At 38.7% G+C, this 14,079-nt stretch overlaps 1 protein-coding gene across 1 annotated transcript in view; it reads right to left on the reverse strand.

The window, feature by feature from the left end:
• The window catches only part of LOC127635233 (contactin-associated protein-like 2), a 472,530-nt gene that overhangs the window by 36,299 nt on the left and 422,152 nt on the right, over nt 1-14,079 (reverse strand). The window contains 2 exon segments of the mRNA XM_052115124.1: nt 215-448; nt 10,145-10,381. Of these exon segments, the coding sequence (XP_051971084.1) occupies nt 215-448; nt 10,145-10,381 (471 nt within the window).

Raw genomic sequence — 14,079 nt, forward strand, 5'->3', positions numbered from 1 at the left:
CAAAAAGGGATGTAATTGCCTGCACTCTGTCATTTGCCTTATAATGCATTTTAACTGTTGGTGTTCACGCCTCAAAGAAAAACTTAACTTAATAAAACAATTATTACAGTGCAGAGTCAAAAATGCTCTGGTACAATCACTCATGCACACACATACACTTGGTGATGAACTTTCATATAAAAAGATTGCATATCAGGTTGTTTCCATATCTTACCATTGTGACGGAGGACCACAGCCATGTAGTCCTGGGTCTTTGAGCTGATGTAGACCAAAATACTAGGAGAAGTAGAAGTACTGAAACTGAAGGTCAGATCTTCCCGTGTCAGGTTGGTCTCTATTGGAAGGCTTGGGATTATGCTTTTTTCATCCAGGCTGGAGGCTGCAGCCATCACTTCTGGTATGAGGTTATACCTCACCAGTGTGCCAGCCTCAAAGAACCCTCCAACATCTGGAAAAAGAGAGAGCTTACCATGGTTTTGCTAATTACAACGGATTCTTGGATCAACATTGTTATTGGTCCTGAGACAACATTCCAATCAACCAATCAGATTTTAGGGTTAGGTTTATGGTGACACCATGTCTTAACCGAACATGAAACAACAAGCAATAATACGATAAGCAATACAAGATATCTCTATCTAGGAGATTTTTCCTAACAAACCACAACAAGTGGCAAGTAGAAGGACATTTTGTCCATTGTGGTGGCATCGAACTAGGTAGTCCAACCCACAAAAAAAATCTAATTGGTTGTGATCATATAACATAGTACAGCAGTTTCACATTCAGTTTTTACAGACAAATTTGCTTGTAACTGGAAAGTTGTTGCATCATGCTTGGTTAGGACACAGAATTAATCCATGCTTTGGTTGTCTGTTCATCACTATGCCTTGCACACAGTGCATGCAATGTACATTTTGTCCACAGAGTCCACATAAACTGTGCATGTGCAGCACAATCTTTTTATTATTGCACAACTGTGCGCGATGTCTGTGTGTATGCCCTAAGTTGACTGTAAAAATATTTGATCACAAAACAGTCGTAGTGTGCATGATGAACATCTCACGGTCTGTTGGGCTCACGGTCAATGGAGTATGGTTTGAGGCTAGAGTGCTTCACTTTGTGCCAGATGTAACGGCTAGTGGAAAAACAAAACACCCCAGGCTTTAGGGTTGGGGTTTGGGTTAGTGTTACGACAGTTTCTTTGACAAGAAGTTTGTTATAAGACCAACAAAAGATGTTGAACCAGGAACATCATATTTGCCAAAATTACAGTCACCATTCAATAAAAAGTGTGCTGGGAATGTGGAAGTGATTTCTTGCTTAGCCATCTGAAGTAGAAGGGCAAGAGAACTGACATTACCTACATGTTTTATATTCATATGTGGCTTCTTCAAAAACTATAAAACAGCGAGGACAATTTCTTATTACATTATGTACTTGAGGGCAGAACAAAGGTCCTTACACGGATCGTTTAACATGACTGCTAGGTTGTGTGTGTGTGTGTGTGTGTGTGTGTGTGTGTGCATTTGTCTTACAGGAGAAGTATAAACACAACACAAGATTTGTTGCATATGAGGTGGAACAGGGAGAACCATGGGAAATCAAGATGGGTTATGAAATAAATACACACCAGGGAAAAAGAGAAAAGACGACGTGAAGCTGCACTGAACATTTCAGTACACAGTAGGGTTGCACGGTAGACCGATGCTATGATAGTATTGCGATACTTCAAAATACTGGTGTTTTTAAACAGTAGAACTGCCAATATGGTAGTACCATAAGTGTCACGAATGCCGGTGAAGATTCCTTAATTGGCATGGATTCCACTCAAATTAATTCATTGTTACAGAAGTCTTCACCAACTACCAATCCAGCGGTCCTCATGCATCTGTCCAATGAACATTCTGTCCAAGCAAACCTACTGGCGTCTCACCAACCACAACTCACTAGGTCAACTCACCAAGTTAACAGAGGAGTTGGTGAAATCCATCTCCATCGGCCCGCACCCGAATCCATTTCCCCAGTGCCTCAAGCGAGTCAGTTACCTATCATAATGCCTCATAGCACAGTGACTCCTAATCCACATTTAGCCTTTCCAGGAAAATTTGATTGCACCCCAACCAAATGTAAGGGCTTTCTCCTGGTGCAACAACCTTCATTATACCGACTGATGATAGAAAGATCTCTCTTGTGTGTTTACTGCTCACAGGAAAGGGCAACAACTGTCTGGGCCAATTGAGGGTTAAACCTCACCACTTTTAACATTCTGAGTGAGGAAAGAGTGCTGGGGAACAACTGCTTGAGTTTCGTCAGGGAAGAAATATCGTAGCTGTATTCTCTCTGTCGCACTCTCAATGCACAAACTATTTGGGTGGAAGACACATTAAAATTGCTGTTTCGTCAAGGATTAAACACAGACGTGCAATCAGAGCTGGCCTACTGGGATGAAGGTAAAACCCTGGACCAATTCATTGACATCGCTATTCGCATTGACAATCTCATTCACTCCAGGAGAACTAAACGATTTACCAGCCCTCTCAGTCAAATTAATCAATTCAGTGATGACGCTGAACCCATGCAAGTCGGTTGAACTCATCTCTCCACAGAGGAGCATGAATGCCACATCAGTAATCATCTGTCTATATTGTGGCCAAGCGGGACATTTGAGAGCTGACTGTCTGACATGACCCTCTCCTACACACAGTCACAGGGTTAGTTTGTTGATTTCCTCCATCCAAAGTACTGCTTGTTTTGAAGTGACAGTAAAATTAACATTTCTATCTGATGCCATCACCATCAAAGCCTTGTTATATTTGGGGGCAGCATGCAACTTTATTGATGAAGATTTAGCCTGACAGAATAAGATACCACAAATTCCTTACAACTCTCCAGTGCTAGATGGGCGCCCCCTGGGGACCGGCCAGGTACCATACACCACTTCTGATCTCATTCTACAAGTTGGAGTTTTACACATGGAAACTACTCGCCTCTTCTTTATCCACTCTCCTCACAACACAGTCATTCTCGGTTAACCCTGGTTGCAGGATCATAACCCACAAATTTCATGGCACGAGAAGCAGATCATGCAATGGGACCCCAGCTGCTCGTCCAAGTGTCTAAAGCCTAACACCCCTATGCCCATGAGAACCTCTAGGGTGAGTCCAGCAAAGCACCTCATTTACCTTCTGAGTATGCTGATCTGATTGAAGCCTTTAGTAAAACCAAAGCCTCGCAACTACCACCGCATCGATCTAGTGACTGCACCATTGATCTGTTTTCTGATACCTCACCACCTAGAGGCAGAATCTTTCCCCTGTCAGAACCTGAGGCTAAAGCAATGAAATCATACATTGAAAAAGAACTGGCCAAGGGTTTCATTCGTCCATCCACTTCACTGGCAGCAGCAGGCTTCTTCTTTGTGGGTAAGAAGGATGGGGGCCTTCGTCCTTGAATTGATTATCGTGGTCTAAATGACATAACGGTCAAATTCAGATATCCATTACCTTTGGTCCCCACAGCTTTGGAACAACTGAGATCTGCTAAGTTTTACACCAAGCTCAATCTACGCTGTGCTTACAACCTCATTCGAATTCGAGAGGGGGATGAATGCAAAACAGCCTTTTCCACCAGCAGCGGGCACTACGAATATCTCATGCCATTCGGCCTGTCCAATAGTCCATCTGTGTTCCAATCCTTCATAAACGACGTATTCAGAGACTTGTTAAACCATTGCTTAATTGTATAAATTTATGATATCTTGACACCCTGGAGGAACACACCAAGCAGGTCCAGGCAGTTTTGAAGTGTCTAGTGGAACACAAACTGTATGTCAAATCGGAGATATGTGAATTCAATCAAGCTTCACTCTCCTTCCTCAGTTATATCATCTGTCCAGAAGGGGTGTCTATGGACAAGGTCAAGGTATGGGCGGTTCTAAATTGGTCTCAAGCCACTACAGTAAAGGAACTCCAACTATTCTTAGGAATTGCTAACCTTTACAGAAGATTTATCAGAAACATCAGCACTGTCGCTGCTCCACTCACTGCCATTTTAAAGGGAGGAAACACCAAGCTTCACTGGTCAACTGATGCCATTCAAGCCTTCAATGAATTGAAGAATCGCTTCACCTCTGTTCCAATTCTGAATCATCCTGATCCCAACGCATAGTTTGTGGTAGAAGTAGATGCATCAAACACTGGTATTGGCACTATCCTCTCTCAACACCAAGGTAATACTCCTACAATTTTCACATGTGCTTACTACTCTCGTAAACTTTCCTCTGTTGAACAGAAATATGATTTGGGCAATCGTGAACTGTTAGCTATGAAAGCAGCATATAAAGAATGGCAACACTGGCTGGAGGGGGACAGACATCCATTTCTGGTACTAACCGATCATCGCAACCTGGAATACCTGCGCTCAGCCAAAAGACTAAACCCAAGAGAGGCCAGATGGGCACTGTTTTTCACTCGCTTTAACTTTTCAATCACTTACCTTCCAGGATCAAAGAACATCAAAGAACACTCGCTATCTCGTCAATATTACTCCACTCTTCAGAATCCCTCTCCAGAACCCTCTCCTTTCATCCACGCTGATTCTAGCTCCGGTCCAGTGGGACATCATGTCCGAAATCTCCAAGGCCCACGCACAAGACCTGCCTCCTCCAAAATGCCCACCCAACCAAATGTTTGTGCCACCAAATCTACGAGAAAAAGTAATCCACTGAGTGCACTCCTCCACAAGCACTGGCCATCCTGGTATTATTTCCACAGTACATTTGTTAAGGAATCGGTTCTGGTGGAAAACATTACAGGCAGACACCAATACAGTTGTGAACACTTGTCACACCTGCCCCACAGCAAAATCCCCCAGACAACTTTTGGCAGGGCTGCTACAACCTCTACCCATATCACAACAACCACATTGTCACTGATTTTATCACAGATCTACCAGCCTCTCAAGGTAACACCACCATATTAACTGTCATTGATAATTTCTCTAAGGCATGTCGACTAATACCCCTGTCTAAGGTCCCAACAGCCTTCGAAACTGCAGAACACCTCTTCCATTATGTGTTCCGCTACTATGGTCTTCCTGAAGACATTGTCTCTGACCGGGGCCCTCAGTTTACATCAGCCTTCTTTCAATTACTTAATGTCAAAATAAGTCTCACTTCAGGTTACCACCCCCAGTCTAATGGCCAGATGTAATGTCTAAATCAAGAACTCACAAAATTCCTTTGCATGTACTGTCAACAGAATCAAACCGACTGGAGCCACTTTCTTCCATGGGCAGAATATGCACAGAATTTCGATCATCAAACCCTCCACTAAATTAACGGCCTTTCTGTCATGAACACTGCTGAAGATTCCTCAACCGGCCACTGGAGGTCTCCTTCGGCTGAGTATTAACATTGGGCTACATTTCCCAAGTGCCCGCATACCTGGACTGATTACTGCGCACCTGTTCTGCATCTTTTATTTAAGCCCTGTGTGTTTGTTCACTCCTTGCGAAGACTTGTTTACCCCGGCTACATTTTGGAGCATTAGTATTTCCTGTGTTGTTCTACCTGTGTTTGACTCTGCCTTGGATTACCTATTAATTTATGTTTGCTGCCTGCCTAATATTGTGTTTGCCTGGACTATTTCTATTGATGTTTGCTGCCTGCCTGATCCTCTGTCTTTTTCACCATGTTACTGCTCTGCCTCCGATATTGCCTTCGAACCATGCTTGTGTGTATTCTGAACTTGCTGTGTTAAATAAACCACACATGGGTCACACTCAACCTGAGACATTGTTACAGTAAGTTATGTGCAGTAGTAAATATTATTTTCACTTAAATCTTAATTTGAATCAGACCTATGTCTGCAATAAAATTTTAAATATAGTCGTTTCAAGTGGCGTCCACTTCACGCAGTGCCCTTTAAGAGTGCAAAATTCTGTTTAGAATTTGCTCCTTGCAAATGAGTGGTTTTCCCATGCTTCAATCATACATGTCTGAATCCCAGCATGTTAATTTGGCAGTCCTCTAATGGATAATATGGATTTAAGTAAAACCTTGGAGAGTGAGATGCTTTTTACACAACACAATTCACGTAACGAGATTTTGAATTATTTCGGGTTTTACATGATGAGACTGGGAAAAGCAATATGCTGTGAATGCCTACAGAGATTTCAAGCCAAAGGGGGAAACACCTTCAGACTCATCCCACTGCCTCTGCAGAATTCACACAGGTTAGTGCAACTTAATTTAACCTAAATGCTTTATTTGAACATTTACAGATTTATCGTTTCTCTGAAAAATCAAACATTGCACTTGTAAAACTGCACGGTGGTAATAACGTCGCAAAGTTTGCACTTATGATTAGATCACGTCCCTGAGTCGTGCAATCAAACCGGTGTGTGTGTGTGTGTGTGTGTGTAATCTGCACTTGTGCTGCTGTTTACCAGAAGAGAGGGGCTGAAGCGGTTGTAATGAGAGGGGATGAATCAGTTGTATTAATGAAACAGCTGCTCAAAACTTTAAATGTTATAATATCTTTATTTTTATGTTACCAAAAATCTAATAATTACAGCAATAATGTAATTAAAGTTTAAAGCAGTTGCCGTTTGAACTGGCCGTTTTTACAAAAAAAAAATATATATATTTTTTTATTATATCAAACTAAGAATGCATTATGTATCAATTTAGTCCAATTGACCTTTCTCCATGTTCATCCATCTGTTATTTTCACCACTTCTGAAGCAACAAGTGGAATGGCAAGTTTCTAAGGACCACCTTTGCTACGACAAACTGTGTTAAGAATTAACACACTATCTGGTATAGCAGCATAAGAAGTTATTATGGAATCGTGACAACCCTAGTACACAGAGGACAAGTTGGGTTTATCTACTATTCATGGCATTCTCTTATTCAGCCATATTACTCATGGGAACAGCAAGCTAAGTACAAATGAGCTTTGTACAAATGCTGTATCAGGAGAAAAGAGGAAATCAGTGCAGAGACTATAGATTGGTATAATTATTGTCTGCAAAGCCCTTGAGGAGAGTTTACTTTTTTAGGAGGCTGACAGTGGGGTTCGGGGGCAATAGAGACCACATTCAAGTACCATTGTGGCAACTGTCTGTTTAAGTCCCTTGTCACAGTGGGAGCATGAAAGGTATGTAAGGATGACACAGCTTCATATGAGATGGTGTTTTACACATGCATGCACTTTTTGTATTGTCTTATCAATGATTTACTGCCACAATAATGTAATGCACTTTAACTGTCTAAATTATTAAATGTATCATTTACATTACGTATATAATTATTTAAGTATAAATACTTAATTATATAATTATTTAAGTATAATAATTTAAGTATAATAATTATTGAATCATTATATATTGAATTCTTATAATTAAGGGACCCTTCTCTGCAAATATTGATATATGCTATTAATCAAGTGTCATGTTTTATAGCGTGTAATTAATTTGATAAAAATTCTAATCAATCGACATCCCTGTTCTTGTCAAGGATCCCGACAATCTCATCGAGTTGTCTTAACATTTATTGTTGGGATCCAGCCACTTAATTTGGTTTCTGCTGTCCTTTGTTTTGGTAGTGTGTATGTGTTGTGTGTTGTCCTCCTGTGCTCTCTGTTTAGTTTCTGACTCCGCCCCCTCATTTCCCCTGCTATCTGCCTGATTATTATTTCATTTCCCTCACCTGCCCACCTTGTTTTCCTTCATGAGTTCTCTCCCTTTAAACAGATCTTGCGTTCTTGTCCTGTGTTAGATCATTCCTTTCCTGTCTCCGCTCTGAGTCCACCTAATTCCACACCTACCTTAGAGACACCTCCTTGGTTTCCTCCACCCTCCACTTGTCGGTTCCTGGAGTCGTTCACTAATCTACTATACCACTTCTACTAATTTAAGATCTCAAGCTATACAACACACTGTCCATTGTCCAGATGGATCATAGTGTACAGTTATGTTTTTTTATTCTGTGCATTCATATTTTATTCTGTGTTTTGCCCCAGCTTTCCCACTTCTCCTAATCCTCTTCATTTAGGCAAATATAATGGTTTTGCAATACTTGGAAATATATACATAGAATCTAAATACTTCAATTCTGAATTGGTAAAGTGTGCGCACAAGATAACTGAAGTGTGACTGAACTATTGGAAACTTGTTCTCAAACCAAACCTTAAGAAAGTTCCATTTAGATCAAGAATGGACATTTGCTGTTAGGTAATGTGACTAGATTGAAACACAATTCCATCTATACATCTGCTAGTGGAGGTGACACTCCCAGCACAAGGAACAAATTAAAGCCATAATAGTAACAAGCGAGCAGAGCAAAAAGTATTGATATGAAAGCAATTGCTGAGAAAATGGAAATGTGTGCAATGTAAAGTATATTAGAGTAAGACTACCAAGTACCATTTTATTACAACAGTTCTGCTATTATTTCTAACAGTTCACTTCTATTATTGTCTTTATACCACAATATATTCCTAGATCATGCTATGACTATATCACTGCATTAAAGCGGCTGACATTTTTATTAACAGATGGCTTGTATTTTAAGCTGTTTTGCTTTAAATTGAGTGCAGACTATTTTTGCCAGATAAGTTTTATTTTGCATTATGATTTCTTGCAAGTGATCTCTGTATTTTCAGATGGGTTGTAGTTTGCATTGAAGTGACTGAAATTTGTATTAACAAAGGAATTATATTTTGCATTAAAGCACAAAGAATGCCCAGAATGCTTTTTTGATTTTGCTCTTGGTGTGGCTAGACATTTCATCTGTAATTCATCTTGCTGTTTTGTTTCGTTCTTGGTTTGAATAGGCCTTCAGACTTACATTTACACAATGTCCAAACCTGACACAACACAATAAAGCAACACATGATAAAAGCTATATCTTTCAACTTAAACCTGAGTTTTTGTCCAAACCAGCTGTGAACATGATGAGCAACAGCTATTTTTTTGGTGTCAGACTGTGTAGCCCCGCCCATTTTTAAAAAATCTAATTTGTCAAAATCCTGCTCCACTTAACGGTACATAGAACATAAAATATTTTTTGATTGGCCATTTGTATCATGTCACTTAGCAGTTTCACATTCAGTACAACTACACAAATTGCTCGTTGTTGGAAACCTGGTTAGGAGACTGGAAAATAAGTAATAGAAGTAGAAATACTGTCAGCACAAACTTCATTTTGCCAATATTTACCATCCCGATGACTTTACCTTTATTGAAAAATAAAACATTTACTAAATAACACACAGACAAGAGCAGCAGTGAATCACATCCATGGTGGGGGCAAAAATAAGGCAGCACTGAGAGAGATTTTCCCTCCTGGAGTGAAAGTGATGTGTACTATTGATGTGTACTATTAAGCCACAGATGTAAGGTGGTCTGTGGGAGCAATTGCACTGACCCAGAGACACAGAATCTGAGAGAATTCGTTATTGACTGCAATACCCAAGACGGCATGAGTAAATATGTGTAAAATGGAAATGTGAACTAAAACCTCACAATTATGGGGCTGTTCATACATATTTCATGTGGTGGAGATGGTGAAAGCTGAGGGCAAATGATAGAGGTTCTGGCTCAAAGGAAATCGCCACCTTTAAACAGAGGCCTGGCAGCACTTGATGGAGGGCTTGACAGAGAGCATGAGCCACGCAAGAGGTCTTTTCATGTCAGTGCTGTCATTACCATATTCAAATGAGGGGGTAGAGAAAAAGTGACTGTCTGTGCCACTTCTAGCACACACACGTTTTCATCATGACTCTGTATCATGAAGTCTATAAGTTGCTCAGTGTCATATCACTGCTTAAGGTGAATAAAACCCTCAAATAAAACTTTTGTTGAGGTGCTCACAGTATTTTTTCATATTAAAAGGTTTTACCTCTAAAGACATAAATAGCACAATGCATGATGCTTGATTCATGGCACTAGGTGTCAGTATCAGTCCAAGATGACTACCAAATTGGCCAGCGCAACATAAACGAAGTAAAAAAATTACTGTGTGCAACTTCAAAAGCTTGAGTTCCTAATTTGCATTCTGTACACTGGCTTTTAAAGCTACGCTGCGGTTCAGTGAACCACATCAAATTCATAATGCTTAAGGCACTGGTTGGATACTGACCTTTAGAACAGAAAGGCCCATCATAAGCTGTGGTGGTGCAGTCACAAGAATAGCCGTTGTATTTCTCCACACACTTGCCCCCATTGCGGCAATATATCCCAAAACTGGTGCAGTGACCCGAACAACCGGGCTTCACGCCAGGAGTAATTTTCGCCCTCTCTTCCAAATCAAGTGTCACCCCATTCATCTTCAGTGATCTGATGCATCCTAGAAACCCTCTCTGACCTCCAGCTGCACCTAGATGAGATACAGTAATTGAGACAGTGAGTGATCAATATTTTGCTCTGCAGTGGTCATAATAAAAGCTTAATTACACAGTTGTCAGTGTACAAGACATAACAAAATTACTTGATCATTCATTTTTAGGACAGGTCCAACAAGGAAGTTAAATGAGAACCATTAAATCTCAGCCTATAGCTAAACACCTGCTGGTGTTTCTCATTCATTATGGTGTATACCATTCAATAAAATATACCTTAGAGAAATTAAATGGACAAAGCGCCATTAGAGTTTCACTTTCTTGAGAAAATAATCATTCCACTCAATCATTCAACTATTCAGTGTTGTGTCCGGACATCTTTATATTACAACAACATACAATCATTTGCTAGACTAATATTATATTAATAGTGAATGTCCTATCAGGATACATTAATTATTTTCTAATAAAAACAGACCCAAAAAGAGAAACCTTGTAATATTTAGCAATCTGTCAAATGTGTAAAGTTCTTTTAATTGCTATAGAGAAATGACATGGATTAAAATATATTAAGTTAAAAACATAGAGTTTGGCTGAATAATATATAAACACTTTGCAGAATGAATAAATAGCAAATCAGGGAAACATCTAAAGCTCTACTAACAGTGGACTTAATTGTGCTGGTGCCCTGAATAGACATTTAAGCATAATTACATATACTCAGTGGATCCATTACTAATAAATCTGAGCTCTTCTCATCAGTTGTACTTATACTATATTATGATATAAAACTTAAAACTGCAATTAAAGAAACAAACTTTCATGTTTCAAGGACAACAACAGTACAGTCTTATTAAAATCATGTCTATTTATTCCTCATCGCATAATTGTTCCAGTTTGATTCATGTCATTTAGCAGTCATTTTTTTCTGACCTTGTTTGTTACTGAAGAACTGCTGTTTGCAACTTTTTACTCCAGCACAGTTTTCATAAACACAAGATGTGACTGAATCTTTTGAAAGTAGTACATGGCGAAGAAACTGAGGCTGTTTTGCAAGCTGTTAAAACCCACCTAAAGTTCACTGCCTCTATCTCTGATGAGCCCTGAATTGGAAATGATTCTCTAATGAAACTGTAATGAATTAGCATATTACATTTATTAGACCATCCTGCCCTGTGGAATAATTTTCTTCTGCTTTAACTCCTGCAGCACACAGGCTGATAGTAGCTTTATACTACAGCAAAATAAATATAATTTTTTATAAAATTATAAAAAAAAACATGATAAAGAATTCCTTCAGTCCAATCAAATGAAGAGTGATGAAACTAGAAAGAAAGATAGATAGATAGATAGATAGATAGATGGATGGATGGATGGATGGATGGATGGATATGCTCAGTCACACAAAGACTGCTTGTGCTGGGATACATTTGACAAAAAAGTTACCTACTGTCCTGACAGGCCCATGATGCTGGCTTCCCTGTGGAGAACCAATAGTGCCCAGATGTGCAAGCGAGATAGCGATGACACAAAGAAAAACAAGGAAACAAATAACAGAATAAAAAAGAACACATGCAGTAATGAGAATATGTGACAGTGCATAACAAAGAGCAAGCTCCAAAAAGAACAAAGCAAAACAACACAAAAATAAAATACAATTATGAGGAGCAACTTATAAAAGTTAAATTAAATAATGCAAACAGTGAATATATGAATATGGGCATATGCAAACCTGCCATTGTGGGATATATATATATATGTGAACTGACAGATATATATATATATATCTTTATTGATATATATATCAAAAATATATTTATTGATATCTGAAGTGAACAGATATCAATAAATGATTGCAAGGAACTTAATGGTGCTCAAAAACTGAGCATTGCATGCAGTAATTCACAAGTAGAGGACAGGAAACCAGGCTGAGATTTGACAGGCCTGGACATCACCACCCCGACCCACTCAGCAGAAATCAACCAGTTAGCTTCCCCACTGAGGGTCAGGGACTAAAGACAGAGAGTTGCTCTCAACAGAAAGTCACAGTACAATTTAACATTTGAAACAAATGACAGGGATTACACCACCATTAACATATGTTTTGACTTCAAAGCTCATAACACTTCACCAAAGCATGCTTAATGATGAATTTGATATGCAAGTCCAACACTCTCTAAACTAGAATAAGAATTAAATTTTTAGTAGCTCCACCAACAATATGCAAATGACTTTGAGATGGTTACACCAAATCAAAGCTGCATTATCTTCTCTGATTGACCCTAGTATCTATTCATCTCCTCAGTTGGTGAACATCGCTTTAGAGCAGCAGTGGTTCTTTACTGGTGGGATATGACCCGAAAATGAGGTACAGATCTGTTCTAATGGAGAGCAGAAAAAAAACATAGCTAATGCTAAATGATTAAATGCAAGCTTTAAAAAGTAAGGAAAAGATGATTCCATCTTTTGTTGTTGATGCTAAACACTTATCAAATTCATGTGGTAGAATTCTACTTTGTAGAAGCTAGCCAAATTAGGCAGATGCCGACATCTGCAACAGTTTGTGTGTCAAAACTATGGTTAAAGATAGGTAAAAATCTAAGAAAATACAACCCTGACTACACTGCGCTACAGCTGAAATACAGTAACTATGTTAACAATGAAACTGAGAAAAATGGCTTTTGACGTGTACAAAATGTGGATTAGAAAATATTCTCACTCTGTTTTCTATGAATCTGAGCATAGTTGCGCCAATTCCATCAGTTATAGGACAAATCATATACTAATAAACAGATTTCGGTAATAACTTAATTAAATTATTATTTTTTTGCCTTTGTAGGGAAGTAAATTTGATACTGTGTATGTGTTCGTGTGGGTTCTGTGTGGGGTTGCCATTTTATTTCATATCTGTGTCGAAACCAGTTGAGAACAATGCTGATATCAATGAAAATTTGGTCTTTATTCAATCCTAACAAGAAATTTTCTTGACGTAGTTTTAACACAAGCTAGACTTCCTAAAAGCTCTCATGATAAGGGAGTCGTGGCAAAACAGAATCTTCCCGTTTTCTTAATGAGCGTCAAAGTAATTTGTTGAAAAGAACAAGTCAAAGCACAAAATAGCAGAGTGGAAGCCCAAAGCCATTCTGTTCAAGAGATAATTGCCTCATGAATGACATAACTTGTTCACACTTCCAAAGCCATAAAAAGAATCTTGGCTAATGTTAGCATAGCACATGACACCACTTTAAATCACATTTCCTGCTGAAACCATTTCCAATTTCATTTATTGTGTGTTTTTCACACTTTGGAGGTGAATGGTGAGGTCACAGGAGTTCCATGACATTAAGTAGAGGTTTAATAGTTACACCTGCACAGGCCTGGGGGGGTTACTTTTGAAATGTATTTCACTACAGGTTACAAAATACATGCTGTAATTTGTATTGCAATGTATTTTATTAGATTACTCAAGGCCAGTAACATATTAAAAATATTTTGGATTACTTCTTCAGCACTAGTAGATTTTTTTTAACTTGTTCTGACTATAAAAACTCTGCCAGTACAGTAAGAAAAATACACATGTTAAAAATACAGTCTCTGAAAACCCTAAATATCTTATGCAGTTTCTAAAACAATATAAATAAAATATAAAATAATACTTTTTAAATGTAACTGTATTCTAATTACCAATTATTTTAATTGTACCTTTAGTGGAATACAGTTACATATATTTTGTATT

This window comes from Xyrauchen texanus, chromosome 42 (genome assembly GCF_025860055.1).
Source record: "Xyrauchen texanus isolate HMW12.3.18 chromosome 42, RBS_HiC_50CHRs, whole genome shotgun sequence".
NCBI classification, from domain to species: domain Eukaryota; kingdom Metazoa; phylum Chordata; class Actinopteri; order Cypriniformes; family Catostomidae; genus Xyrauchen; species Xyrauchen texanus.